Source organism: Scyliorhinus torazame, chromosome 3 (assembly GCF_047496885.1).
Source record: "Scyliorhinus torazame isolate Kashiwa2021f chromosome 3, sScyTor2.1, whole genome shotgun sequence".
Classification (NCBI taxonomy): Eukaryota; Metazoa; Chordata; class Chondrichthyes; order Carcharhiniformes; family Scyliorhinidae; genus Scyliorhinus; species Scyliorhinus torazame.
In genome coordinates, this window is record NC_092709.1 from 108,988,297 (window position 1) to 109,015,925 (window position 27,629).

Here is a 27,629-nt window from a genome sequence, read left to right on the forward strand (position 1 = left end):
GGAACAGAGTGTAATGTAGCAAACTTTGTGGATGATTTCAAATAGATGGGAAAGCAGGCAGTGAAGAGGAGATACTGATTTTACAGACGGATATAGATAGGCTAAGAGATTGGGCCAAAGTTTGGCAGATGGAGTTTCATGTAGGTAGGTTTGGGGTTATCCAGTTTGGCCGAAAAAATAGAAAGACAAATTATTATCTAAATGGAAAGCAGATTCAAGATGCACCTGGGCAGAGGGATCTGTGTGCCTTTGTTCATGAATCACAGAAAGTCGGTATGCAGGTACAGCATGTAATTAAAAAGGCAAATGGAAGTTAGCGTGTATTGCAAAAGGACTGTAGTATGAAAATAAAGAGGTGTTGTTGCAATTGTATAGAGTGTTGGTGAGACCACATCTGGAGTATTATGTCCAGTTTTGGTCTCTTTATTTGAGGAAGGATGTGGTGGCATTGGAGGCAGTTCAGAGGAGATTCACCAGATTAATTCCGGGGATGAAAGGTTGACGTATTGAAGAGAGATTAAACAGTTTGGGCTTATACTCGCTGGAACTTAGAAGCGTGAGGGAGACCTAATCGAGGTGTATAAGATACTAAATGGGATTGATAAAGTAAATGTAGAGCAAATGTTCCCCCTTGTGGGGCAATCTAGAATGAGAGGTCACGGATATAGGTTGAGAGGTGGTGGATATAGAACTGAGATGAGGAGGAACTACTTCTCGCAGAGGGGGGTGAATTTGTGGAACTCACTGCTCCATAGTGCGGTGTCATTAGATGGTTTCAAGAAGAAGATAGATAGATTTCTGATTTTTAAAACGGGTTAAAGGGTTATGGGCAACAGGTGGAGAGGTGGATTTGGGACTTGGAAGAGATCAGCCATGATCTGATTGAATGGCAGAGTAGGCTCGAAGGGCTGAATTGCCCACTTCTGCTCCTAATTCCTATGTCCTATATTCCTAGAAAACTAGCATGCAGTTACAGCAGGTAATAAGGAAGGCAAATTAAATTTTGGCCTTAATAGCGAAAGGAATAAAGGTTAGAAGTAGGGAAGTGTTGCTGCAGCTGCACAAGGCATTGGTGAGGCCGCATCTGGTGTCTCAAGTGAGTTCATGTCAGACAAAATGATCCTTCCCTCTCATTGACCACATGTCCATTAACTCGTAGGACCTCCATCTGATGAGGCCGGGCCATCCAGAGTCATTCCCCCGCCACCCAAGAGACCACCTCAGAGAAAACCTCCTAGGAGACCACCATCGAGGCTACACAACTATCACCCTCCCCTTCCACCCGCACAGACAGACACAACACGGCGGGTGACATTAGTGGATAGGCTACTGGGGCACAATTTGGTGAGCACCACACAGTTCCTGATGCAGATCTGGTGGAGGCAGGAGCATCCAAGGGAGTCAGCAGGCAGAGGCCTGCTGGATCTCTGGACTCATCTGGATCCCAGTCAGATGCCGAGCTCTGGACAAGGTTCTTCTCCCAGAGCTGCTGCAGATGATAGGACACAGACATGACATTCACAAGGGGGTGTCAGCAACAACCAATCAACTGCAAAGCCGATTGGAGCGTCCCAAAGGCTTCAGGCACAAGTTAGTGCTGATAATGTGTGGCAGCGAGGCCAACACTGTTAGGGTGGTGACCGCAGTGAAAAACCTGGAACTTAACATCCACACCTTAAGTGGTGATGCCGCAGACATGGTTCAGTCTGTGTCGGCCATGGCTGAGGGCCTCTACATCATGTCCCAGGCTATGGGAGACAAATCCTAGACACAAGTGGACATTGTCGAGGCACTGCAGAACATGGCCGAGTCACTGAGGCTCATCATTGAGGGCGTTGACATATGGTGCAGTCAATGGGGAGCCTCCAGGACTGGCAGAGCCAGGTGATTCAGAGGCTTTTGGAGCCCACTCCAGCTACCCTTCCATGGAATCTCCCTCAGCCCTATGGGCATCATCAGCGAGGAGGAAGCGCTGGAGGCCAACACGGAGCCTGCCACGAAGGAGATGACAGGAGTCTTGTTCTTCTGAAACCCCCCCTCCCGACACCGGCGCATCTCTAGGGCGGCAGGAAGAACAGGATGGCATGGTGATGCTAGTGAAACCGATAAATTGGCTGGGGCCCTCGGGCTCCTGGCCCTCATGAGGAGGCATCAAAGGCCATAGGGCACAGAAAGCAGCAGGCTGCCTCTGTCTCTGATATGCATCCTGGGGACACACATAGATGTAGCACTAGACCATGAAAGATCAAGAAATGAAATGAAAATCGCTTATTGTCACAAGTAGGCTTCAAATGAAGTTACTGTGAAAAGTCCCTAGTCGCCACATTCTGGCGCCTGTTCGGGGAGGCTGGTACGGGAAGAGTAAGGAGCACTGAATGGGCACAGGGAGGTTCATTACCTGCAGCTGGGGGGAATGGAAATGTAAAATATTCACTATTGAAACATGCAAAACCTGATACTTGTGAAACCTCAATCATGTTAATCTTCACAACGGGCCTGTCTGCACCCCGACTCCCTGTTACCCTCTGCTCCCGGCAGTTGAGTTGATGGACGTAGCCTTGTCTCATGAGATTCTGGAGATGATGAGGGCATATTTGCTCCTCCTGGCAATTCGGACCCTTGCCGCCGCCTATCCTCCATCCTCCGGCTCTTCCTTGGGCTCCTCTACCAGCCCCTTCTGATCCATCTCCTCAGACAAGGCCCCATGTTCCTCCTACTCCAACATGTCGCCCATAGCTGTGCCAGGTTGTGGACGGTACAGCAGACCACCACAAAGCGGGAGACCCTCTGGGGGGTGTCCTGCAGGGCACCACCAGAGCGGTCCAGAGATCAGAACCGCATTTTCAGCAGTCCGATGCACCGCTCAATAACCGCATGTGCGGCAACCTGGGCCTTATTGTATCAGGTCCCTGCCTCGGTCTCAGGCCTCCGCACCGGCATCATTCGCCATGAACTCAGTGGGTTTCCCTTGTCCCCCATGAACCAGCCCGTCAACCTGGGGTGATCCTCAAAGACACCGGCGATCTCCGAATGCCCCAGAATGTATCTGCCATTCTTGCTCCCAGGGTAGCGGGCACACACATGCATGATACAGAAGTAGTGATCACAAACAATTTGAACATTCAGGGAGGAGAACCTCTTCCTGCATTGCTGCTGCTGCCTTCTTTGGCGTCTGCCCGCTTCGGCTGCCACCAGCAATGCGAGGGCAGCCTCCATGGGATCGCCACCAGGAAACGATTTTTGAGCTGGAAGGAATTGGAGAATGAGAGAATCTGACAATCAGTTAGGGCTTCCATCCTGGGACCCTCAAATCACCCAAGCCTCCCACACCCTTACATATCCCACCTTCTCTCAGATGGGGTGGTTAAATTGTGCCCTATGCCTTTGTGAACAGTTACAGCTACGGTAGTCGTAAAAGATTGATGCAGTTTTTCACACGCTATGGCTTATCCTTTGAAGTACAATCTGATCAGGGATTTAACTTTAAGTGGAAAATATTCCAGGACTTAATTTGTAGTTTAGGTATCAAACAATTAAAATTGATTGTCTATCACCCATAAACTCAGGAATCTTTGGAGAGATATCAGACTCTCAGAATCATGATTAGGGTCTGTTGCCATGAATATTCAAGCGATTCGGACAAGGGATTGGATTTGTTATTATTTGCCACTCGAGATTCTCTGAACAAACCTACTGGTTTACCCCATTTTAACTGGGTTATGCCCATGAAATACAGGGTCCAATAAAACTGATGAAAGAAAAGTTTCTAAAAAACGGGACAAATCCTCAATGTTGAATTTGTATCCATATTTCTGGAAAACTCACAACAGATCCTCAAGTAGCCCGAGAGCATTTAAAGATTTCAGGAGTAAGAATGAAAATGTGGGCACACAAATGTGCCAGGTCCAGATCATTCCAAGCTGGAGATGAGCGGTGGCACAGTGGTTAGCACTGTTGCTTCACAATGCCAGGGATCCGGGTTCGATTCCCAGCTTGGTTCACTCCCTGCACGTTCTCCCTGTGATGCGTGGGTTTCCTCAGGTGCTCCGGTTTCCTCCCACAAGTCCCAAAAGACTTGCTTGTTAGGTGAATTGGACATTCTGAATTCTCCCTCTGTGTACCCGAACAGGCGCCGGAATGTGGTGACTAGGGGATTTTCACAGTAACATCATTGCAGTGTTAATGTAAGCCTACTTGTGAAACAAATAAAGATTATTATTATTATAGGTATTGTTGCCGTTGCAAGGTGAACCACAGAAAGTGAAATTTGGTGGCCCCTATAAGGTAGTTAGGAGGTTACTTAGCTGATCGATACACCAGACTGAGTATGCCACATAAATATGTTGAAGCAATATCATCGTAGGTAAGAGGATAGGGAGGAACAAGTGTGTCGGGTGGTAGAAGTCATGGAAGAGGACAGAGATAGGAAGACTGAGGTAGGAGAAGAAGTTAGCAGTTCACAGAATGATTCTCCTTTGGTACAACTAACAAATACAGACATCCTAGGACAATAGAGAACGAGTTTGCCGATTTAGAAGAACGGTGAAAAGATCTAATAAACAAAAAGAAAAAATATGGGCAGATTTGCATGAATGTACCAGGGTGCACAATTTTTATTTTTTAAAAATATTTTTTATTCTCCCAAATTTACACCCACCAACAATAAACAATAATCAGTAACAAATATGTCAATGCCCATATCAATAATAACGATCCCATCCTCCCACCAAACCCCAAACATTAGCCCGCATGTTCACATAAACAAATGACAAAAAGGAATCAGGAATCACCCATCGTCACCATCAACACACACCGCACCCCCCCCCACTCCCCCCCCCCAACCCTCCCACCCACCTCTCCCAACTAATGGTCGATGTTATTCAGTTCTTGAAAGTGCATGATGAATAATGCCCATGAATTGTAGAACCCCTCCATCCTTCCCCTCAGTTCAAACTTAACTTTCGCAAGAGTCAAGAATTCCAACAGGTCCCCCTGCCATGCCAGGGCACAGGGTGGAGAGGTTGCTCTCCAACCCATCAGGATCCACCTTGGGGCGATCAACGAGGTGAAGGCTACAACATCTGCCTCCGCACCCGTTTCCAACGCTAGCTGGTCCGACATCCCGAATATGGCCCCCCCCGGGGGCACGGGTCCAGTTTCACATGCACCACTTTAGAAATTACCCTAAAAACCTCCTTCCAGTAATCCTCTAGCTTTGGACAGGACCAAAACATATGAACGTGATTGGCGAGCCCCCCCCCCCCCCCCCCCGCAACGTTCACACACATCTTCTCCAAAGAATCAGCTCATCCTCGCCCTCGTGAGGTGTGCTCTGTATACCACCTTCAGCTGTATCAGCCCCAACCTCGCGCACAAAGTGGAGGCATTCACTCTCCGGAGCACCTCACAGAACCCTTCCTCCATATCCTCTCCCAACTCTCCCTCCCACTTTGCTTTGATCGCTTCCAGTGGTGCCTTCTCCTCTTCCAAAATAGCCCCGTAAACCGTTGGCACTACCTCGTTCTCCAGTCCCCCTGTCGTCAGCACCTCCTCCAGCAACGTGGAGGCCGGCTCCACCGGGAAGCCCTGTATCTCCTTTCTGGCTAAATCTCGAACCTGCATGTATCTAAACAATTCCCCCTGCTCCAGCCCATGCTTCGCTTCCAGCTTCTTCAGTCCTGTAAACCGACCCCTAAGAAACAAATCTTACAGTGTCTTGATCCCCTTCTCCTCCCATTTCCTAAAATTTCCATCCCACCTCCCTGGCTCAAATCTGTGGTTCCCCCAAATTGGCATTTCCCTTGACCCTGCCCCCAACCCGAAGTGTTGGTGAAACTGCCTCCAAATTCTCAATGAAGCTATTATTACCGGACTCCCTGAGTATTTCCCCGGGGCTATCGGGAGCGGCGCTGTTGCTAGTGCTTTCAATCCTGATCCCTGCACAAACTCTCCTCCATTCTGACCCACTGGGAATCAACCCCTCTGACCCAGCTCCGCACCTTCTCCACATTCGCCGCCCAATAGTAATACATCAGGTTCGGAAGACCCAAACCCCCTGCCTGCCTTCCCCTCTGTAGCACCTTTCTAAATCTGGCCACCTTCCCTTCCCATATGAACGACGTAATCCTTCCCTCAATCTCTCTGAAAAAAGCCTTTGGCAGGAAAATCGGCAGGCATTAAAAAATAAACAGTAATCGCAGCAAGACGTTCATTTTAACCGCCTGTACCCGACCCGCCAGTGACAGAGGGAGACCATCCCACCTTGCCAGATCAGTTTTCACTCTCCTCACCAAACTAGAAATGTTGTACATGCGGAGCCCCCCCCCCCTACTCCCGGGCAACCTGCACCCCCAGGTACCTAAAGTGAGTCCCTGTCCTACGAATGGCAGCCCCCAGGGTGCACAATGTTGACTAATGATGATGTAGCTACAGGAAACTCCGAACCAATAAAGCAACATCCGTCTCAACCCACAGTGACTCGTTCAGTTAGAGGCGGAAATCCAGTGCATGTTGGATATGTTGCGGAAACAATTGAAAACGGTGTGGTCCACCATCGCCAAGTAGTGTTTGGGAGATTGAGGGTCATGTTAGTGAGCAAACCAGTGCTGGCTGTCCTGAATTTTTTGAGACCTTTTAAAATGGCCACAGATGCCAGCGACCTGGGGTGGGGGTAATGCTACTACACCACGACATGCAGGAATAGAGAGGTCAATGGATTTTTTTTAGTTAAGTCGGTGCCAAAGAAAGTACTCCCACGTTGAAAAGGAAGCCTTCGCATTGCTACTAGCCCTTCATCATTTGAAGTATATATCCGACATGACAAGAAAACAAAGCTTAGTTTATAGGGACCATAATCCTCTTGCGTTTCAAGAAAAATTTGAAACCCAGAATGCAGGATTATTCCATTGGAGTTTATTATTATAACAGTTCAATGTTAAAATTGTACGCATGCCCAGAAGAGATAATGTGATAGCTGATGTTTATCACGGGTTAAGGACTGACTAGTTACCTTGTACAAACTGGGGGGGGTCCTATATAATGAGGAAGGATGAATGGATACATGTTTGAGATTTAGGTTTTGCATACCTCTTAATGGAACATCCTTGCCCTGATGTTTCATTCCTTTTAGGGAGGGTGGCATGTAAGGACACTTTCTGTTGATTGCTTTATTTCTATTTCTTTTACTTTGTCATGAACATTTTTGATCAATGGATAGTTAATGGACATACCTTTAAGTCAAAAAGAGGAAGTGAGGAGCTCAAAAGTTTCAAAATAGTACACTATGCTATGAAGATTTAGACTTTGAACAGAAGAACTCAGACTTTATGGCACCCGAGAGATCAGAGGTATTTGGTTTAATTGGTTGGTTGGTGGCCAATGGATTAGCCAAAGACTGTATTCTGCCCAGTGGCAGACAGTGATTGGGTTCAGTCTGGTGGGATGTTTTCAGAGAACCTGGAGAGACAGAACGTGCCTGGACGCTGAGAGGAGTAGCTGTGGGTTGCTCTCTCTCTCACCAAAAAGGTTTCCTGCCTGCTGTTTCTGAATTTCAGCGAGGTCATGGAATCTTGGTGAATCTACAGTGGAAACCATTACAGACTGAAAGCAAAGACCTCATGCAACTGAAAATCTAGACTGCAGAAAAGTAAAACTGGAAAACATCCATCTGAAAGAGAGACTTTTATCCTTTTACGTTTCGTGTTTTTTTTTACATTCGTCTTTCCTTTCTGTGTTTGTCTTGTGTGTGTGTAGATGGCGGGGTGAGTTAAAGAAGGGAGGTTAGGAATTAGATAATAGTTAACCAGTTGCATTTAATTATACTTATTGTTATTAATAAAAAATGTATTGTGTTTAAATTTACAAACCTTGTGACTGTAGTTATTGGGCAAGCAAAGACCAAAGACGTTTGGGGAGTTTAAAAAAATTAATAGTTAATTTCAATTGCTTCGTGACTCCAGGTCAAGTGGAATTGACTGCACACTAGCCTAGGGTGTCATGACAATATTTTTTTTTTTCTTCATGCCTCCTGGATGGGACATACTCATAGTCATATAATAGAAAAGTTAATTGTCTAAAATAATATTTTGTTTGATGAGTTGTGGCAATTTAACAGGAATGGAGTGTCAAAAACAATCGTGGGGCTATTTCATATTTGAAGTTTGGCCCTTATTTTGTTTTCTTTATTCTTTCTTGGGATGTCATGGAATGCCAACGGTTGTTGCCCATCCCTAAATTCCCTTGAATTGTGTGGCTTGACATTATCAGAGGGCAGTTAAAATTCTAGCGCGTTGCAGTCGGTCTGGAGTCACATGTAGGCCAGACCAGATGAGGATGTCAGATCTCCTTCCTGAATGGACATTAGTGAACCAGATGGATTTTTACGACAATTAAATATTTAATTACCAGTCACTAGAGTTTACTAATGGAAAGAATGTTGCTTCCTTTTAGCATCAGTAAAATGAAAGTGACTATCATTGCAGCATGATGTACATGCTTCATTTATAACTGCAATGTAAATTGCACAAGGGCTGCCTGCTAGCTGAGAATGCTAAAGGCCTATAACGTCCAGTAGAGTGACAACTGACTTGGATTGCCACTCTGCTCACAGCTGCCTACCTTGAAAGCCAGCCACTCTTATCTTGCCTGACCTTCTGACTCAGACCAGGCCAGATCTGTGTAGTGCAGTGAGTTCCCACAGTCTTCTTTCCAGGGCTGCAGCATCGGAGCAAAGGAGGATTTGCCTCTTTATTATGGCACTAACTGCCATAAACTAGGTAAGTTAAAAAGTCCTGTAGGCTCTGAAGAACAGACATACGGACTCAAAACTTTAACTCTGTTTCTTTCTCCACTGATGCTGCCAGACGGGGAGGTGATGGTGTAGTGGTATTGTCACTGGACTAGTAATCCAGAGACCCAGAGTAGTGCTCTAAGGACTGGGGTTCAAATCCCACCATGGCAGATGGTAAAATGTGTATTCAATCAAAATCTGCAATTAAAAGTTTGATGATGACCATGAAACTATTGTCGATTGTCATGAAAACCCATCTGGTTCACTGATGTCCTTGAGGGAAGGAAATCTGCCATCCTTACTGGTCTGGCCTACATGTGACTCCAGATCTACAGCAAATGCCCTCTGAAATAGTCTGTCAAGCCACTCAATTCAAGGGCAATTAGGGCTGGGCAATACAGACAGGTGCAGACAGTGAACCCCACTACCCATGAATGAATTGAAAATAAACTTGCAGACCTTTTTCAGTATTTTCTGTTTTATTTCAGGTTTCCACCTTCTGTCGTATTTCGCAAGCCACGAAAAAGGTAAGTGTATAAGATAAGATTTTGGGGAGGTGAGGTCGGGCCTGGGAGCGTTGGGCGTGTTGAGATCGGATCATGTCACGTTAGACGTTTCTGGGTAAGGATTGTGTAGAAGTTGTAGATTCCAATGACTGACGACCAAGGACTTTTTACAACAATATTCAGTACTCTGAGCAACTTTTACGCACTTCCATCAAGTAACCCTTTAACTAGCCACATCATCCCGTGAGAACGCGGTCTACCTCTTCCCCATTTACGTTTGGACAATCAGTGGTACTAAGATGTAATGGCGTGCGTGAACAATAACTGTGCAAACCATTTTATAACAGGCAGATTGAACAGGGTAACAATACATAAATGTTGTGTATTCATGTTTGTTCCAAGTTGGAGCAAGGTCGGTGTCAGAGTTTGATTGCATGATGTACTGATGGTACATCAACAGGTTGGGCTGGCTAACAGTTAGTCTAGTCTAGCAGCCACTAAAGAAGATACTGTTCCAATAAAGCTCTTCTTTATTTGTACCTTTGTGGTCTGCAAGCCTACCTTTGAAAATACCACACAGAAACTGGCGATGAGGTGGTTGATCCACAGTGCAAACACCAAAAAAAGACTACTGAAATCATGTAGAGTAAGAAAAATCATTGATCCACACTGAAGCATTCAAAAAGGGATTAAGAAAGCAATAACATTGCTCTACCAATATTAGGAGGGGTGCCGAATAATAGCTGCAACCATCAAAGGATCTGAAATTTAAGTTAAGATTTTGGCGAAAACGGCATCAAAAGAAGCTTGCCACATGCTCTGCTCAGAAAGTTCTGGAACAATGTTCCCTCTACTGTGAATAGCAAGTAAAGTTACAGAAATCCTGCAAAAATTAATTGAGAGCCAGGGGAGTTTGCAACACCCCTTGCAAAACTCAGAAAGGAACAGGCTAAGCTCAGTGTCACCTTGTTTGAAAGGAAAAAAAAGAAACAAGAATGTGCTAAAAAAAAACCTTGCGGCACAATTGTGCTTATGCAAGCCTTTCTACAGTAAAATGGCGGAAGTCTTTAGCCAGACGAACAATATTGTGGCGGACACAGTAGTCCTGACCTTCCTGAGCATGATGGGAGGGAAAACCTTTAGCCTCTTGCAAAGTCTGAGGCAACCAGAAAAAACAGGCTCTAAAACGTATTGTGAGATTGTGGACCTTTGCACGGCCATTTCTCACATAAGCCCTTGGTCATCGCCGAACAAGAAGGTAAATTAATCACACAGTTCACAGCTACCTTGGAGAAATTAGCTAAATACTATGAATTTGGAGATGTCTTAAATGGCACCATGAGAGACAGACTTATGTGTGGGTTAAGAAGCTAAGCTATCCAGATAAGGCTGTTAACAGAGAGCAACTTAGATCTAAAGAAACTGTTTACCAAGACAATCTATGACACATCACTTTGAAACCCTCAAGGATAATACTCAAAACCTATTCTGGAGAAGTGGTTCCATTGAGCAGCCGTATCAATGTAAATTTGCCAATAAATGGACATACCACAAATCTGTCCCTGCACGTCGTTAAAGGTAACTATCCAGACCTAATGGGGAGAAACTGGCTGTAGAGAATCAAGCTAAACTGGTCTGAGGTGAATTTCATGTCAGTGTCCAAAGCAGATCTACCAAAGATTTTAAAGAAACATGCCATTGTCTTTAATGGAGAGCTTGCAAGCATGAAAGAGATCTCAGCCAAGCTAAAGAATAAGGACGAAAACCAAACAAGATGCTAAAAGGCTAGGTCAGTGCATACGCAGTCAGATCTAAGGTCAAGGCAGAATTAGAGAGACTGGTCAAGACAGGGGTGCTCAAACCCGTTAATGTTAGTGATTGGGCCATGCCAATAGTACCCATGATGAAGAAAGATGGTTTGGTACTTTCATGTGGTGTTAAAGTCACTATCAATCTGGTACTGTGTGAAGAGCAGTACCCTCTGCCTTTAGTTAGAAACATTGCTGGGTTGGCTGGACACCAACATTTCAGTAAAGTTGACTTTATCCAGATAAATGTGGATCCAGATTCACAATATTTGATAATGGTGACACACAATGGGCTATTCAGATATAAACGACTTCCATTTGGCATCACGTCTGCACCTGCATTATTCCAGTGTGCTCCATGCATCAAATTCTAAGCAGACTAGAAGGAGGCTAGTGCTACTTAGATGATATCTTAGTTACTGGAAAGAATGAAGCAGAGTATCTTCAAAATGTAGATGCTCCACTCCAGAGATTAGAAGATTACAGACTACGAGTACAGAAGGGTAAATGTGAATTCTTCAAATCTTCTACTGAATACCTGGGACACATCATCGATGCATAGTGACTGCTCAAATCGCCTTCAAATGTAAAAGCCATAACTGAGGCACCAGTACTTCAAAACATAAATAAACTTCAATCATTTTTGGGCTTATTAAACTATTAGGGAAGGTTTGTCCCTGATCTAGAAATTATTCTCAAGCCCTTACACTATTTAGTGTGTCAAAACAGGAAATGTAATTGGGTAGATTAGTGCGAGAAGGCCTTCATACAAGTGAAAGAGGCTAAGTCCTGACACACTTTGATCCGAAGTTATCTGGATGCAGAGATGGGCTTTGCTGTTGTCAGCACATACATCTATGATAAAATATTGTCAATCAAATCTCCATGGGAATGCTGATGGACTCTCTTTACCTAATGTGTCATCAATGAATTGTCTGACTGGTAATGTTTTCTATTTCAAAGAAGTCAATAACTCTCCGATAACCGCAGGACAGGTTAAGAAGTATCGCAGAAATAATCCACTACTGCCAGAAATTATGGACATGATGCTTTGTGGCAAGACCGTGGGAGCAAACCCGGAGTTGAAGCTAGATGTTACCTGAAGACTCAAACCATCTGTCCAGGCAGGTTGGCTCCTCTGGGCAGTGAGGGTCATCATTCCACCATTGTTAAGGAAACTTATCCTAAACTAACTTCATGAAGGTCAGTGTGTGATATAGTAAGGATGAAGGAGATAGCCAGAAGCTATTTTTGGTGGCCAGGGTTCGATAACAAAATCAAGGAGAAGGTGTTTGGCTTGCTGAAAAGTTTGGAAACTGCCGCCATTGTGCCATTAAAGACATGGGAATGGCCAGAAGGCTGTGGCAAAGAGCCCATATAGATTATGCTGGACAATTGGAAGGATGAGTGTGTTTCATTGTGGTCGACACACACTCGGAATGGTCTGAAATTGCCATTATGAAGGCTACGTACTCTGAGGGAACAATAAAAAGATTGGGTGAGATTATTTGCAAGATTCGATTACCCAGAACAATTTGTGAGCGACAATGGGCCACAGTTCATTTTGCAAGAATTCACAAATTATCTAAAGGAGAGCAACAGATTTGAATCGCTCCTTAGCATTCAGCTGGCTGGCTGAAAGGTTTGTTCAGACACTGAAGCATTCATTGAAGGTAACTCATGAGCAAGGACCATTGTCTAAATGACAAAGCCAATTCCTGATGACATACAGGAATATAACACATTCGACAACCCAAAGTTCTCCGGTATTACTCACGGTCAGTTACGCACAGCGTTTGATTTACAGAAGCCTTCTAAGATAAGAAAAATTGTTGGGTGGAAACGATGTGAGAACAGTGTTAAATGCTTTGTTTTTCATAAAGGTCAAGAAGTATTGGAAAGGAACTATACCCCAGTGAGAAGTGGATACCTGCCATCGTATTAGCACAGACAGCACCGGTCTGCTACACCTTTCAAACTCAGGACAATGTTGTGTGGAGAAAACATGCTGATCAGCGTTTAGCAACTAGAACAAGGTTGCCAGACACAGAATCAACTGAGAGTCCACAGCAAACTGCGCCAAGTGAAGACCTGTACATACCGGCGAACCTGACAGTACCAGAAACAATGTGGAAAACAGAACCCCAATTGAGGACATTTCAACAATGAGTCAACCTCCAAATCCCACCTCAACTCTAGTTGAGACAACAATGGACAATGCCCAAACTCAACCAAAGACACTGGAGGTTACCGTCAACACGAAAAAGAAGATGCCTGAGGTTTGCCGACAACCACATAGGAATCAACATTTTACAAAACGTGTGACTTATTGATTGCTGTGTTTGTTAATTGTTCATATTGTAAATTTTGATTGTTAATGTTATATTGTGTTTCATTGTAGGAACCTCTGATGTAAAGGGGGAGGAAAGTGTTGTGTCGTCATGTTTGTTCCTGGTTGGAACAAGGTCGCTTTTAGAGTTCGATCATGTGACGTACTGGTGACATCAGCAGCAATTTGGGCGGGCTAACAGTCAATCTAGTCTAGCACCCTGTAGGCAAGACACCTTTCCAATAAAACTCCTGGTTTACCAGAAACATTTCAAAGTCTGGTTTTGGGCGTATTTAATGGGATATTTCTCGACGGCTGCAATGCCGAGATTGACATTGCCATTCAATCTTACTTAGCCGTTCTTTTGGGCCCTGCTGAGTTTCTCCCCTTCGAGGCCACACTTTGACATTTTTCTAGCACTGGAGAGCTGAGCTCGCCAGCAGCACCAGCTCCTTAGAGATTGGGATGCCATTTTGAAAGGCTGCCCTGATCTCTACACCCCCCTGACCTTTGGCAGTGCCAACCCAGCACCCGGGCACCTTGTTACTGCCAGCCTGGCACCCTGACAGTGCCAACTGGGCATCCTGGCAGTGCCAAGTTGGCACTCCCAGAGTGCCAGGCTAGCAGTGCCAAGATACCCGGGTGCCAGGGAAAGTGCCAAGGCACTACCCTGCCCTTTCCCCAACCACCCGGGGGGCTCCAATGCCCTGCAAGACCCTGAGGTGCCATCATGACTGGTTCATGATTGTGGAAACCAGTACTAAACGGCTCCGAATTGATGCCTCACAAGTGCAGCCGTTGGCTCCTGGGTGCCGGGTGAATATGGCATTGGGATATTTGAACTAGCCTAATGGCTTTTAAAAATATCATTATCTGAATCACGGCCGGCGATCGTGATTTAGATTGTGCTGTGTATAGTGAGTCAGGTGATTTACGATCAGCCTGGCGCCCAGCACATACCCCAATTTGGGGTTCTCCTGGATTCACCTGTCATGTCTGGCTCCATGCCAGGCACAACATGGTGGCTGAATTGTGCCCCTTGTTTGTTTGCACCTTTGTGGTCTGCAAGCCTATCCTTTAAAAATACCACAATAAGTATTTACATTGGGTGAAACATGGTTTAAACTGTTGCAGCTGGTGCATAGCCCATTGCATCTCCTCACATGCCCCACACCCTGCCCCTTTTTTTGTTTAGAAGAAGAAAGACGAAGGCCAGTTGTCGTCGACTTTGTGGTGTATCCCTGGAAATGTGTGTTTGGTTGATCACACGTCCTGAGCATGTGATTGTGCCAGTTGCTGTACTCTAGATGTTCTCGGGCTGGTGTCCTCAGTATGGACGACCTGTTGCATTCCTTTGGTGTACCCAGGGGTACAGGGCTGCATAGGCCTCTGGAGGATCCTCCATTTCCATTGATGTAGGGGCCTTTTTTGTAGGCTGGAGGGCTGAGGTACTGTGGCATTTTCTGGTGTTGGTTCCGATACCTATGGGCACCGTCCGAGGCTATCATGTAACTCTTCAGCTGTGGGACATGGCGAAGAATGTGCGGAGGTCATGGCGAATCTCCCTTGAGGACTCAAGCTAGCCCCTCATGATGATGTCATGTGATGTCCGCCTGTAACGCATCTTTGAGTTCCTGGATTCTACAAGAGAATATCACCTCTATAGTCATGATGTCTATATCCTCCTCATGATCTGCCTGGACTGTAGGGAGTCAGAAGGTTCTGGAAAGGGTATCAACCAAGTACAGCTCCTTACCATGTTTGTAGAGAACACTGAGGTTGTAGCTTTGTAGATTTAGCATCATGCAGTGCAGTAGTGCAAACCCAGGCTTTTTAAGGGCACTTATGGGTGGCTGATGATCAGGTTCAACAGTTTCAGGACCATATATGAAGTCATGAAATCTCTGACTGGCAAAAACTAGAGCGAGGAGTTCCTTTTCGATCTGAGCCTAACGGGTCTGAGTGTCAGTGAGCAGTCTGCAATTCCGGATGCAGGCGGCATCAAGTCGGTGCTGGGAAGGGTCTGCTGGTATGAGGATGGGTGCTCAAATGTCAAAGAATTGCATCACTGGTGGGGCTGAGAGTTGCTGGTTTTGAATCTGTTGAAGCACCATTTGACAGCCTGGTGGAGGAGCTGATGAAGAGGCTAAATGACCTACTGCAACAAGGAATAAACTTAGAAAGATCATTTGTCATACCCGGAAACGCTGTAAAGCTTGTCCACGGTGATGTCTATCTATTGTATAGCTTTTGTCTTGTCTGGATTTGGCTTCACGCCATCAGGTGTGTGTAAGTGACCAATGTAGGGAACCTGGTTGACCCTAAATCTGCATTTAGCAGGGCTGAGGTTTAGCTGTATGGTCCTGATACTATTGAGGACAAGACAAAGATGTTCATCATGTTCTTGCATCGTACAACCCAGATCATTGACAATTATTTCACAGAGTTGGCCTGCAATATGTTGCTCCATGCACCACTGGAAAACCTTGCTGCCAGTGGAGATCACATAGGGCACACAAAGTAATCTTCTTGGAGCACAATCTGTTTGGGGTGCCGAGCCATCTAGTCTCATGCAGTATATTACTAGAAGCTTACCAATGCCATCGCAGTTGAAGAGGTCTTTCTATCATTTCTGGAGTCTGATGTTGCAGAGCGTGTATATCTGGAGCAAGTTGGATTGACCGCAGTGTGATGCAGTTCTGAAGACCTAACAGTGGGCTCACGTTCTAGTCGACAGTATGAAACTCAAAGCTGCCCCATGTGTAATAGAGAGTGGCCACACTTTCCGTGCGGATAGTCTATCCTCTATAGAACACAAGGGCCACCTGGGTATTGGGGTCCGGTGCTGCACATGGACCATATTTCCAGAGCATTCACCACCCTGGCAATACATTTGCTCTTTACCTTCAGTTTTGCGTTGCTGCAAATCATGTTCAGGGTGATGAAGATCTCACAAGAGAGTGTTATTGGAGGCTCAGTGCTCTGTCGGAGGCTCAGTGCTCTGTCGGAGGCTCAGTGTTCTCTCTGAGGCTCAGTGCTCTGTCGGAGGCTAAGTGCTCTCTCTGAGGCTCAGTGCTCTGTCGGAGGCTCAGTGCTCTGTCGGAGGCTCAGTGCTCTCTCTGAGGCTCAGTGCGCGGTCTGAGGCTCAGTGCTCTGTCGGAGGCTGAATGCTCTCTCTGAGGCTCAGTGCTCTCTCTGAGGCTCAGTGCTCTGTCGGAGGCTTATTGCTCTCTCTGAGGCTCAGTGTTCTCTCTGAGGCTCAGTGTTCTCTCTGAGGATCAGTGCTCTGTCGGAGGCTCAGTGCTCTGTCGGAGGCTCAGTGCTCTCTCTGAGGCTCAGTGCTCTGTCGGAGGCTCAGTGCTCTGTCGGAGGCTCAGTGTTCTGTCTGAGGCTCAGTGTTCTCTCTGAGGCTCAGTGCTCTGTCGGAGGCTCAGTGCTCTCTCTGAGGCTCAGTGTTCTGTCGGAGGCTCAGTGTTCTCTCTGAGGCTCAGTGCTCTGTCGGAGGCTCAGTGCTCTGTCGGAGGCTCAGTGCTCTCTCTGAGGCTCAGTGCGTGGTCTGAGGCTCAGTGCTCTATCGGAGGCTCAGTGCTCTCTCTGAGGCTCAGTGCTCTCTCTGAGGCTCAGTGTTCTCTCTGAGGCTCAGTGCTCTCTCTGAGGCCCAGTGCTCTCTCTGAGGCTCAGTGCTCTGTCTGAGGCTCAGTGCTCTCTCTGAGGCTCAGTGTTCTCTCTGAGGCTCAGTGTTCTCTCTGACGCTCAGTGCTCTGTCGGAGGCTCAGTGCTCTGTCGGAGGCTCAGTGCTCTCTCTGAGGCTCAGTGCTCTCTCTGAGGCCCAGTGCTCTCTCTGAGGCTCAGTGCTCTGTCTGAGGCTCAGTGCTCTCTCTGAGGCTCAGTGTTCTCTCTGAGGCTCAGTGTTCTCTCTGAGGCTCAGTGCTCTGTCGGAGGCTGAATGCTCTCTCTGAGGCTCAGTGTTCTCTCTGAGGCTCAGTGCTCTGTCTGAGGCTCAGTGTTCTCTCTGAGGCTCAGTGCTCTGTCTGAGGCTCAATGCTCTGTCGGAGGCTCAGTGCTCTGTCTGAGGCTCAGTGCTCTCTCTCAGGCTCAGTGCTCTCTCTGAGGCTCAGTGTTCTGTCTGAGGCTCAGTGTTCTCTCTGAGGCTGAATGCTCTCTCTGAGGCTCAGTGCTCTGTCGGAGGCTCAGTGATCTCTCTGAGGCTCAGTGCTCTGTCGGAGGCTCAGTGCTCTGTCGGAGGCTCAGTGCTCTGTCTGAGGCTCAGTGCTCTCTCTGAGGCTCAGTGCTCTGTCTGAGGCTCAGTGCTCTGTCGGAGGCTCAATGTTCTCCCTGAGGCTCAATGGTCTCTCTGAGGCTCAGTGCTGTCTCTGAGGCTCAGTGCTCTCTCTGAGGCTCAGTGCTCTGTCGGAGGCTGAGTGCTCTCTCTGAGGCTCAGTGCTCTCTCTGAGGCTCAGTGTTCTGTCGGAGGCTCAGTGCTCTCTCTGAGGCTCAGTGCTCTGTCGGAGGCTCAGTGCTCGCTCTGAGGCTCAGTGCTCTGTCGGAGACTCAGTGCTCTCTCTTTGAGGCTCAGTGCTCTCTCTGAGGCTCAGTGTTCTCTCTGAGGCTCAGTGTTCTCTCTGAGGCTCAGTGCTCTGTCGGAGGCTCAGTGCTCTGTCGGAGGCTCAGTGCTCTCTCTGAGGCTCAGTGTTCTGTCTGAGGCTCAGTGTTCTCTCTGAGGCTCAGTGCTCTGTCGGAGGCTCAGTGCTCTGTCGGAGGCTCAGTGTTCTGTCTGAGGCTCAGTGCTCTGTCGGAGGCTCAGTGCTCTCTCTGAGGCTCAGTGTTCTGTCGGAGGCTCAGTGTTCTGTCGGAGGCTCAGTGCTCTCTCGGAGGCTCAGTGCTCTCTCTGAGGCTCAGTGCGTGGTCTGAGGCTCAGTGCTCTGTCGGAGGCTCAGTGCTCTCTCTGAGGCTCAGTGTTCTCTCTGAGGCTCAATGCTCTGTCGGAGGCTCAGTGCTCTGTCGGAGGCTCAGTGCTCTCTCTGAGGCCCAGTGCTCTCTCTGAGGCTCAGTGCGCTGTCTGAGGCTCAGTGCTCTGTCGGAGGCTCAGTGCTCTCTCTGAGGCTCAGTGTTCTCTCTGAGGCTCAGTGTTCTCTCTGAGGCTCAGTGCTCTGTCGGAGGCTGAATGCTCTCTCTGAGGCTCAGTGTTCTCTCTGAGGCTCTGTGCTCTCTGAGGCTCAGTGTTCTCTCTGAGGCTCAGTGCTCTGTCTGAGGCTCAGTGCTCTGTCGGAGGCTCAGTGCTCTGTCTGAGGCTCAGTGCTCTCTCTCAGGCTCAGAGCTCTCTCTGAGGCTCAGTGCTCTGTCGGAAACTCAGTGCTCTGTCTGAGGCTCAGTGCTCTGTCGGAGGCTCAGTGTTCTCTCTGAGGCTCAATGCTCTCTCTGAGGCTCAGTGCTGTCTCTGAGGCTCAGTGCTCTCTCTGAGGCTCAGTGCTCTGTCGGAGGCTGAGTGCTCTCTCTGAGGCTCAGTGCTCTCTCTGAGGCTCAGTGTTCTGTCGGAGGCTCAGTGCTCTCTCTGAGGCTCAGTGCTCTGTCGGAGGCTCGGTGCTCGCTCTGAGGCTCAGTGCTCTGTAGGAGGCTCAGTGCTCTGTCGGAGGCTCAGTGCTCTCTCTGAGGCTCAGTGCTCTGTCTGAGGCTCAGTGTTCTCTCTGAGGCTCAGTACTCTGTCTGAGGCTCAGTGCTCTCTCGGAGGCTCAGTGCTCTGTCTGAGGCTCAGTGCTCTCTCTTTGAGGCTCAGTGCTCTCTTTGAGGCACAGTGCTCTCTCTGAGGCTCAGTGTTCTCTCTGAGGCTCAGTGTTCTCTCTGAGGCTCAGTGCTCTGTCGGAGGCTCAGTGCTCTCTCTGAGGCTCAGTGTTCTCTCTGAGGCTCAGTGTTCTGTCGGAGGCTCAGTGCTCTATCTGAGGCTCAGTGTTCTCTCTGAGGCTCAGTGTTCTCTCTGAGGCTCAGTGTTCTGTCGGAGGCTCAGTGCTCTCTCTGAGGCTCAGTGCTCTCTCTGAGGCTCAGTGTTCTCTCTGAGGCTCAGTGCTCTGTCTGAGGCTCAGTGCTCTCTCTTTGAGGCTCAGTGCTCTCTTTGAGGCTCAGTGCTCTCTCTTTGCGGCTCAGTGCTCTCTTTGAGGCTCAGTGCTCTGTCTGAGGCTCAGTGCTCTCTCTGAGGCTCAGTGCTCTGTCTGAGGCTCAGTGCTCTCTCTCAGGCTCAGTGCTCTCTCTGAGGCCCAGTGCTCTCTCTGAGGCTCAGTGCTCTGTCTGAGGCTCAGTGCTCTGTCGGAGGCTCAGTGCTCTCTCTGAGGCTCAGTATTCTCTCTGAGGCTCAGTGTTCTCTCTGAGGCTCAGTGCTCTGTCGGAGGCTGAATGCTCTCTCTGAGGCTCAGTGTTCTCTCTGAGGCTCAGTGCTCTGTCTGAGGCTCAGTGTTCTCTCTGAGGCTCAGTGCTCTGTCTGAGGCTCAATGCTCTGTCGGAGGCTCAGTGCTCTGTCGGAGGCTCAATGTTCTCCCTGAGGCTCAATGGTCTCTCTGAGGCTCAGTGCTGTCTCTGAGGCTCAGTGCTCTCTCTGAGGCTCAGTGCTCTGTCGGAGGCTGAGTGCTCTCTCTGAGGCTCAGTGCTCTCTCTGAGGCTCAGTGTTCTGTCGGAGGCTCAGTGCTCTCTCTGAGGCTCAGTGCTCTGTCGGAGGCTCAGTGCTCGCTCTGAGGCTCAGTGCTCTGTCGGAGACTCAGTGCTCTCTCTTTGAGGCTCAGTGCTCTCTCTGAGGCTCAGTGTTCTCTCTGAGGCTGTGTTCTCTCTGAGGCTCAGTGCTCTGTCGGAGGCTCAGTGCTCTGTCGGAGGCTCAGTGCTCTCTCTGAGGCTCAGTGTTCTGTCTGAGGCTCAGTGTTCTCTCTGAGGCTCAGTGCTCTGTCGGAGGCTCAGTGCTCTGTCGGAGGCTCGGTGTTCTGTCTGAGGCTCAGTGTTCTCTCTGAGGCTCAGTGCTCTGTCGGAGGCTCAGTGCTCTCTCTGAGGCTCAGTGTTCTGTCGGAGGCTCAGTGTTCTGTCGGAGGCTCAGTGCTCTCTCGGAGGCTCAGTGCTCTCTCTGAGGCTCAGTGCTCTGTCGGAGGCTCAGTGCTCTCTCTGAGGCCCAGTGCTCTCTCTGAGGCTCAGTGCGCTGTCTGAGGCTCAGTGCTCTGTCGGAGGCTCAGTGCTCTCTCTGAGGCTCAGTGTTCTCTCTGAGGCTCAGTGTTCTCTCTGAGGCTCAGTGCTCTGTCGGAGGCTGAATGCTCTCTCTGACGCTCAGTGTTCTCTCTGAGGCTCAGTGCTCTGTCTGAGGCTCAGTGTTCTCTCTGAGGCTCAGTGCTCTGTCTGAGGCTCAGTGCTCTGTCGGAGGCTCAGTGCTCTGTCTGAGGCTCAGTGCTCTCTCTCAGGCTCAGAGCTCTCTCTGAGGCTCAGTGTTCTCTCTGAGGCTGAATGCTCTCTCTGAGGCTCAGTGCTCTGTCGGAGGCTCAGTGATCTCTCTGAGGCTCAGTGCTCTGTCGGAGGCTCAGTGTTCTCTCTGAGGCTCAATGCTCTCTCTGAGGCTCAGTGCTGTCTCTGAGGCTCAGTGCTCTCTCTGAGGCTCAGTGCTCTGTCGGAGGCTGAGTGCACTCTCTGAGGCTCAGTGCTCTGTCGGAGGCTCGGTGCTCGCTCTGAGGCTCAGTGCTCTGTAGGAGGCTCAGTGCTCTGTCGGAGGCTCAGTGCTCTCTCTGAGGCTCAGTGTTCTCTCTGAGGCTCAGTGCTCTGCCTGAGGCTCAGTGCTCTCTCGGAGGCTCAGTGCTCTCTCTGAGGCTCAGTGTTCTGTCGGAGGCTCAGTGCTCTCTTTGAGGCACAGTGCTCTCTCTGAGGCTCAGTGTTCTCTCTGAGGCTCAGTGTTCTCTCTGAGGCTCAGTGCTCTGTCGGAGGCTCAGTGCTCTCTCTGAGGCTCAGTGTTCTCTCTGAGGCTCAGTGTTCTGTCGGAGGCTCAGTGCTCTGTCTGAGGCTCAGTGCTTTGTCGGAGGCTCAGTGCTCTCTCTGCGGCTCAGTGCTTTGTCGGAGGCTCAGTGCTCTGTCGGAGGCTCGGTGCTCTCTCTGAGGCTCAGTGCTCTGTGAGAGGCTCAGTGTTCTGTCGGAGGCTCAGTGCTCTCTCTGAGGCTCAGTGTTCTGTCTGAGGCTCAGTGTTCTGTCTGAGGCTCAGTGCTCTGTCGGAGGCTCAGTGCTCTCTCTGAGGCTCAGTGTTCTGTCGGAGGCTCAGTGTTCTCTCTGAGGCTCAGTGCTCTGTCGGAGGCTCAGTGCTCTGTCGGAGGCTCAGTGCTCTCTCTGAGGCTCAGTGCGTGGTCTGAGGCTCAGTGCTCTATCGGAGGCTCAGTGCTCTCTCTGAGGCTCAGTGCTCTCTCTGAGGCTCAGTGTTCTCTCTGAGGCTCAGTGCTCTGTCGGAGGCTCAGTGCTCTGTCGGAGGCTCAGTGCTCTCTCTGAGGCTCAGTGCTCTCTCTGAGGCCCAGTGCTCTCTCTGAGGCTCAGTGCTCTGTCTGAGGCTCAGTGCTCTCTCTGAGGCTCAGTGTTCTCTCTGAGGCTCAGTGTTCTCTCTGAGGCTCAGTGCTCTGTCGGAGGCTGAATGCTCTCTCTGAGGCTCAGTGTTCTCTCTGAGGCTCAGTGCTCTGTCTGAGGCTCAGTGTTCTCTCTGAGGCTCAGTGCTCTGTCTGAGGCTCAATGCTCTGTCGGAGGCTCAGTGCTCTGTCTGAGGCTCAGTGCTCTCTCTCAGGCTCAGTGCTCTCTCTGAGGCTCAGTGTTCTGTCTGAGGCTCAGTGTTCTCTCTGAGGCTGAATGCTCTCTCTGAGGCTCAGTGCTCTGTCGGAGGCTCAGTGATCTCTCTGAGGCTCAGTGCTCTGTCGGAGGCTCAGTGCTCTGTCGGAGGCTCAGTGCTCTGTCTGAGGCTCAGTGCTCTCTCTGAGGCTCAGTGCTCTGTCTGAGGCTCAGTGCTCTGTCGGAGGCTCAATGTTCTCCCTGAGGCTCAATGGTCTCTCTGAGGCTCAGTGCTGTCTCTGAGGCTCAGTGCTCTCTCTGAGGCTCAGTGCTCTGTCGGAGGCTGAGTGCTCTCTCTGAGGCTCAGTGCTCTCTCTGAGGCTCAGTGTTCTGTCGGAGGCTCAGTGCTCTCTCTGAGGCTCAGTGCTCTGTCGGAGGCTCAGTGCTCGCTCTGAGGCTCAGTGCTCTGTCGGAGACTCAGTGCTCTCTCTTTGAGGCTCAGTGCTCTCTCTGAGGCTCAGTGTTCTCTCTGAGGCTCAGTGTTCTCTCTGAGGCTCAGTGCTCTGTCGGAGGCTCAGTGCTCTGTCGGAGGCTCAGTGCTCTCTCTGAGGCTCAGTGTTCTGTCTGAGGCTCAGTGTTCTCTCTGAGGCTCAGTGCTCTGTCGGAGGCTCAGTGCTCTGTCGGAGGCTCAGTGTTCTGTCTGAGGCTCAGTGCTCTGTCGGAGGCTCAGTGCTCTCTCTGAGGCTCAGTGTTCTGTCGGAGGCTCAGTGTTCTGTCGGAGGCTCAGTGCTCTCTCGGAGGCTCAGTGCTCTCTCTGAGGCTCAGTGCGTGGTCTGAGGCTCAGTGCTCTGTCGGAGGCTCAGTGCTCTCTCTGAGGCTCAGTGTTCTCTCTGAGGCTCAATGCTCTGTCGGAGGCTCAGTGCTCTGTCGGAGGCTCAGTGCTCTCTCTGAGGCCCAGTGCTCTCTCTGAGGCTCAGTGCGCTGTCTGAGGCTCAGTGCTCTGTCGGAGGCTCAGTGCTCTCTCTGAGGCTCAGTGTTCTCTCTGAGGCTCAGTGTTCTCTCTGAGGCTCAGTGCTCTGTCGGAGGCTGAATGCTCTCTCTGAGGCTCAGTGTTCTCTCTGAGGCTCTGTGCTCTCTGAGGCTCAGTGTTCTCTCTGAGGCTCAGTGCTCTGTCTGAGGCTCAGTGCTCTGTCGGAGGCTCAGTGCTCTGTCTGAGGCTCAGTGCTCTCTCTCAGGCTCAGAGCTCTCTCTGAGGCTCAGTATTCTGTCTGAGGCTCAGTGCTCTGTCGGAAACTCAGTGCTCTGTCGGAGGCTCAGTGCTCTGTCTGAGGCTCAGTGTTCTCTCTGAGGCTCAGTGCTCTGTCTGAGGCTCAGTGCTCTGTCGGAAACTCAGTGCTCTGTCTGAGGCTCAGTGCTCTGTCGGAGGCTCAGTGTTCTCTCTGAGGCTCAATGCTCTCTCTGAGGCTCAGTGCTGTCTCTGAGGCTCAGTGCTCTCTCTGAGGCTCAGTGCTCTGTCGGAGGCTGAGTGCTCTCTCTGAGGCTCAGTGCTCTCTCTGAGGCTCAGTGTTCTGTCGGAGGCTCAGTGCTCTCTCTGAGGCTCAGTGCTCTGTCGGAGGCTCGGTGCTCGCTCTGAGGCTCAGTGCTCTGTAGGAGGCTCAGTGCTCTGTCGGAGGCTCAGTGCTCTCTCTGAGGCTCAGTGCTCTGTCTGAGGCTCAGTGTTCTCTCTGAGGCTCAGTACTCTGTCTGAGGCTCAGTGCTCTCTCGGAGGCTCAGTGCTCTGTCTGAGGCTCAGTGCTCTCTCTTTGATGCTCAGTGCTCTCTTTGAGGCACAGTGCTCTCTCTGAGGCTCAGTGTTCTCTCTGAGGCTCAGTGTTCTCTCTGAGGCTCAGTGCTCTGTCGGAGGCTCAGTGCTCTCTCTGAGGCTCAGTGTTCTCTCTGAGGCTCAGTGTTCTGTCGGAGGCTCAGTGCTCTATCTGAGGCTCAGTGTTCTCTCTGAGGCTCAGTGTTCTCTCTGAGGCTCAGTGTTCTGTCGGAGGCTCAGTGCTCTCTCTGAGGCTCAGTGCTCTCTCTGAGGCTCAGTGTTCTCTCTGAGGCTCAGTGCTCTGTCTGAGGCTCAGTGCTCTCTCTTTGAGGCTCAGTGCTCTCTTTGAGGCTCAGTGCTCTCTCTTTGCGGCTCAGTGCTCTCTTTGAGGCTCAGTGCTCTGTCTGAGGCTCAGTGCTCTCTCTGAGGCTCAGTGCTCTGTCTGAGGCTCAGTGCTCTCTCTCAGGCTCAGTGCTCTCTCTGAGGCCCAGTGCTCTCTCTGAGGCTCAGTGCTCTGTCTGAGGCTCAGTGCTCTGTCGGAGGCTCAGTGCTCTCTCTGAGGCTCAGTATTCTCTCTGAGGCTCAGTGTTCTCTCTGAGGCTCAGTGCTCTGTCGGAGGCTGAATGCTCTCTCTGAGGCTCAGTGTTCTCTCTGAGGCTCAGTGCTCTGTCTGAGGCTCAGTGTTCTCTCTGAGGCTCAGTGCTCTGTCTGAGGCTCAATGCTCTGTCGGAGGCTCAGTGCTCTGTCGGAGGCTCAATGTTCTCCCTGAGGCTCAATGGTCTCTCTGAGGCTCAGTGCTGTCTCTGAGGCTCAGTGCTCTCTCTGAGGCTCAGTGCTCTGTCGGAGGCTGAGTGCTCTCTCTGAGGCTCAGTGCTCTCTCTGAGGCTCAGTGTTCTGTCGGAGGCTCAGTGCTCTCTCTGAGGCTCAGTGCTCTGTCGGAGGCTCAGTGCTCGCTCTGAGGCTCAGTGCTCTGTCGGAGACTCAGTGCTCTCTCTTTGAGGCTCAGTGCTCTCTCTGAGGCTCAGTGTTCTCTCTGAGGCTGTGTTCTCTCTGAGGCTCAGTGCTCTGTCGGAGGCTCAGTGCTCTGTCGGAGGCTCAGTGCTCTCTCTGAGGCTCAGTGTTCTGTCTGAGGCTCAGTGCTCTCTCTGAGGCTCAGTGCTCTGTCGGAGGCTCAGTGCTCTGTCGGAGGCTCGGTGTTCTGTCTGAGGCTCAGTGTTCTCTCTGAGGCTCAGTGCTCTGTCGGAGGCTCAGTGCTCTCTCTGAGGCTCAGTGTTCTGTCGGAGGCTCAGTGTTCTGTCGGAGGCTCAGTGCTCTCTCGGAGGCTCAGTGCTCTCTCTGAGGCTCAGTGCTCTGTCGGAGGCTCAGTGCTCTCTCTGAGGCCCAGTGCTCTCTCTGAGGCTCAGTGCGCTGTCTGAGGCTCAGTGCTCTGTCGGAGGCTCAGTGCTCTCTCTGAGGCTCAGTGTTCTCTCTGAGGCTCAGTGTTCTCTCTGAGGCTCAGTGCTCTGTCGGAGGCTGAATGCTCTCTCTGACGCTCAGTGTTCTCTCTGAGGCTCAGTGCTCTGTCTGAGGCTCAGTGTTCTCTCTGAGGCTCAGTGCTCTGTCTGAGGCTCAGTGCTCTGTCGGAGGCTCAGTGCTCTGTCTGAGGCTCAGTGCTCTCTCTCAGGCTCAGAGCTCTCTCTGAGGCTCAGTGTTCTCTCTGAGGCTGAATGCTCTCTCTGAGGCTCAGTGCTCTGTCGGAGGCTCAGTGATCTCTCTGAGGCTCAGTGCTCTGTCGGAGGCTCAGTGTTCTCTCTGAGGCTCAATGCTCTCTCTGAGGCTCAGTGCTGTCTCTGAGGCTCAGTGCTCTCTCTGAGGCTCAGTGCTCTGTCGGAGGCTGAGTGCACTCTCTGAGGCTCAGTGCTCTGTCGGAGGCTCGGTGCTCGCTCTGAGGCTCAGTGCTCTGTAGGAGGCTCAGTGCTCTGTCGGAGGCTCAGTGCTCTCTCTGAGGCTCAGTGTTCTCTCTGAGGCTCAGTGCTCTGCCTGAGGCTCAGTGCTCTCTCGGAGGCTCAGTGCTCTCTCTGAGGCTCAGTGTTCTGTCGGAGGCTCAGTGCTCTCTTTGAGGCACAGTGCTCTCTCTGAGGCTCAGTGTTCTCTCTGAGGCTCAGTGTTCTCTCTGAGGCTCAGTGCTCTGTCGGAGGCTCAGTGCTCTCTCTGAGGCTCAGTGTTCTCTCTGAGGCTCAGTGTTCTGTCGGAGGCTCAGTGCTCTGTCTGAGGCTCAGTGCTTTGTCGGAGGCTCAGTGCTCTCTCTGCGGCTCAGTGCTTTGTCGGAGGCTCAGTGCTCTGTCGGAGGCTCGGTGCTCTCTCTGAGGCTCAGTGCTCTGTGAGAGGCTCAGTGTTCTGTCGGAGGCTCAGTGCTCTCTCTGAGGCTCAGTGTTCTGTCTGAGGCTCAGTGTTCTGTCTGAGGCTCAGTGTTCTCTCTGAGGCTCAGTGCTCTGTCTGAGGCTCAGTGCTCTGTCGGAGGCTGAATGCTCTCTCTGAGGCTCAGTGCTCTGTCGGAGGCTCAGTGCTCTCTCTGAGGCTCAGTGCTCTGTCTGAGGCTCAGTGCTCTCTCTTTGAGGCTCAGTGCTCTCTTTGAGGCACAGTGCTCTCTCTGAGGCTCAGTGTTCTCTCTGAGGCTCAGTGTTCTCTCTGAGGCTCAGTGCTCTGTCGGAGGCTCAGTGCTCTCTCTGAGGCTGAGTGTTCTCTCTGAGGCTCAGTGTTCTGTCGCAGGCTCAGTGCTCTCTCTGAGGCTCAGTGTTCTCTCTGAGGCTCAGTGTCCTCTCTGAGGCTCAGTGTTCTGTCGGAGGCTCAGTGCTCTCCCTGAGGCTCAGTGCTCTCTCTGAGGCTCAGTGTTCTTTCTGAGGCTCAGTGCTCTGTCTGAGGCTCAGTGCTCTCTCTTTGAGGCTCAGTGCTCTCTTTGAGGCTCAGTGCTCTCTCTTTGCGGCTCAGTGCTCTCTTTGAGGCTCAGTGCTCTGTCTGAGGCTCAGTGCTCTCTCTGAGGCTCAGTGCTCTGTCTGAGGCTCAGTGCTCTCTCAGGCTCAGTGCTCTCTCTGAGGCTCAGTATTCTGTCTGAGGCTCAGTGTTCTCTCTGAGGCTGAATGCTCTCTCTGAGGCTCAGTGCTCTGTCGGAGGCTCAGTGATCTCTCTGAGGCTCAGTGCTCTGTCGGAGGCTCAGTGCTCTGTCGGAGGCTCAGTGATCTCTCTGAGGCTCAGTGCTCTGTCGGAGGCTCAGTGCTCTGTCGGAGGCTCAGTGCTCTGTCGGAGGCTCAGTGCTCTCTCTGAGGCTCAGTGCTCTGTCTGAGGCTCAGTGCTCTGTCGGAGGCTCAGTGTTCTCTCTGAGGCTCAATGCTCTCTCTGAGGCTCAGTGCTCTCACTAAGGCTCAGTGCTCTCTCTGAGGCTCAGTGCTCTGTCGGAGGCTGAGTGCTCTCTCTGAGGCTCAGTGCTCTCTCTGAGGCTCAGTGTTCTGTCGGAGGCTCAGTGCACTCTCTGAGGCTCAGTGCTCTGTCGGAGGCTCAGTGCTCGCTCTGAGGCTCAGTGCTCTGTCGGAGGCTCAGTGCTCTGTCGTAGGCTCAGTGCTCTCTCTGAGGCTCAGTGTTTTGTCTGAGGCTCAGTGTTCTCTCTGAG

The 27,629-nt window shown here is 50.5% G+C and overlaps 1 protein-coding gene across 4 annotated transcripts in view; it reads left to right on the forward strand.

Annotated features, from left to right (window-relative positions):
• ttc29 (tetratricopeptide repeat domain 29) overlaps positions 1–27,629 on the forward strand; it is an 830,052-nt gene that overhangs the window by 594,890 nt on the left and 207,533 nt on the right. For all 4 annotated transcript variants that reach the window (XM_072496097.1, XM_072496099.1, XM_072496098.1 and 1 more), the window contains exon 11: positions 9,277–9,315. In XM_072496097.1, coding sequence (XP_072352198.1) covers positions 9,277–9,315 — 39 coding nt within the window. The remainder of the gene's footprint in view (positions 1–9,276; positions 9,316–27,629) is intronic.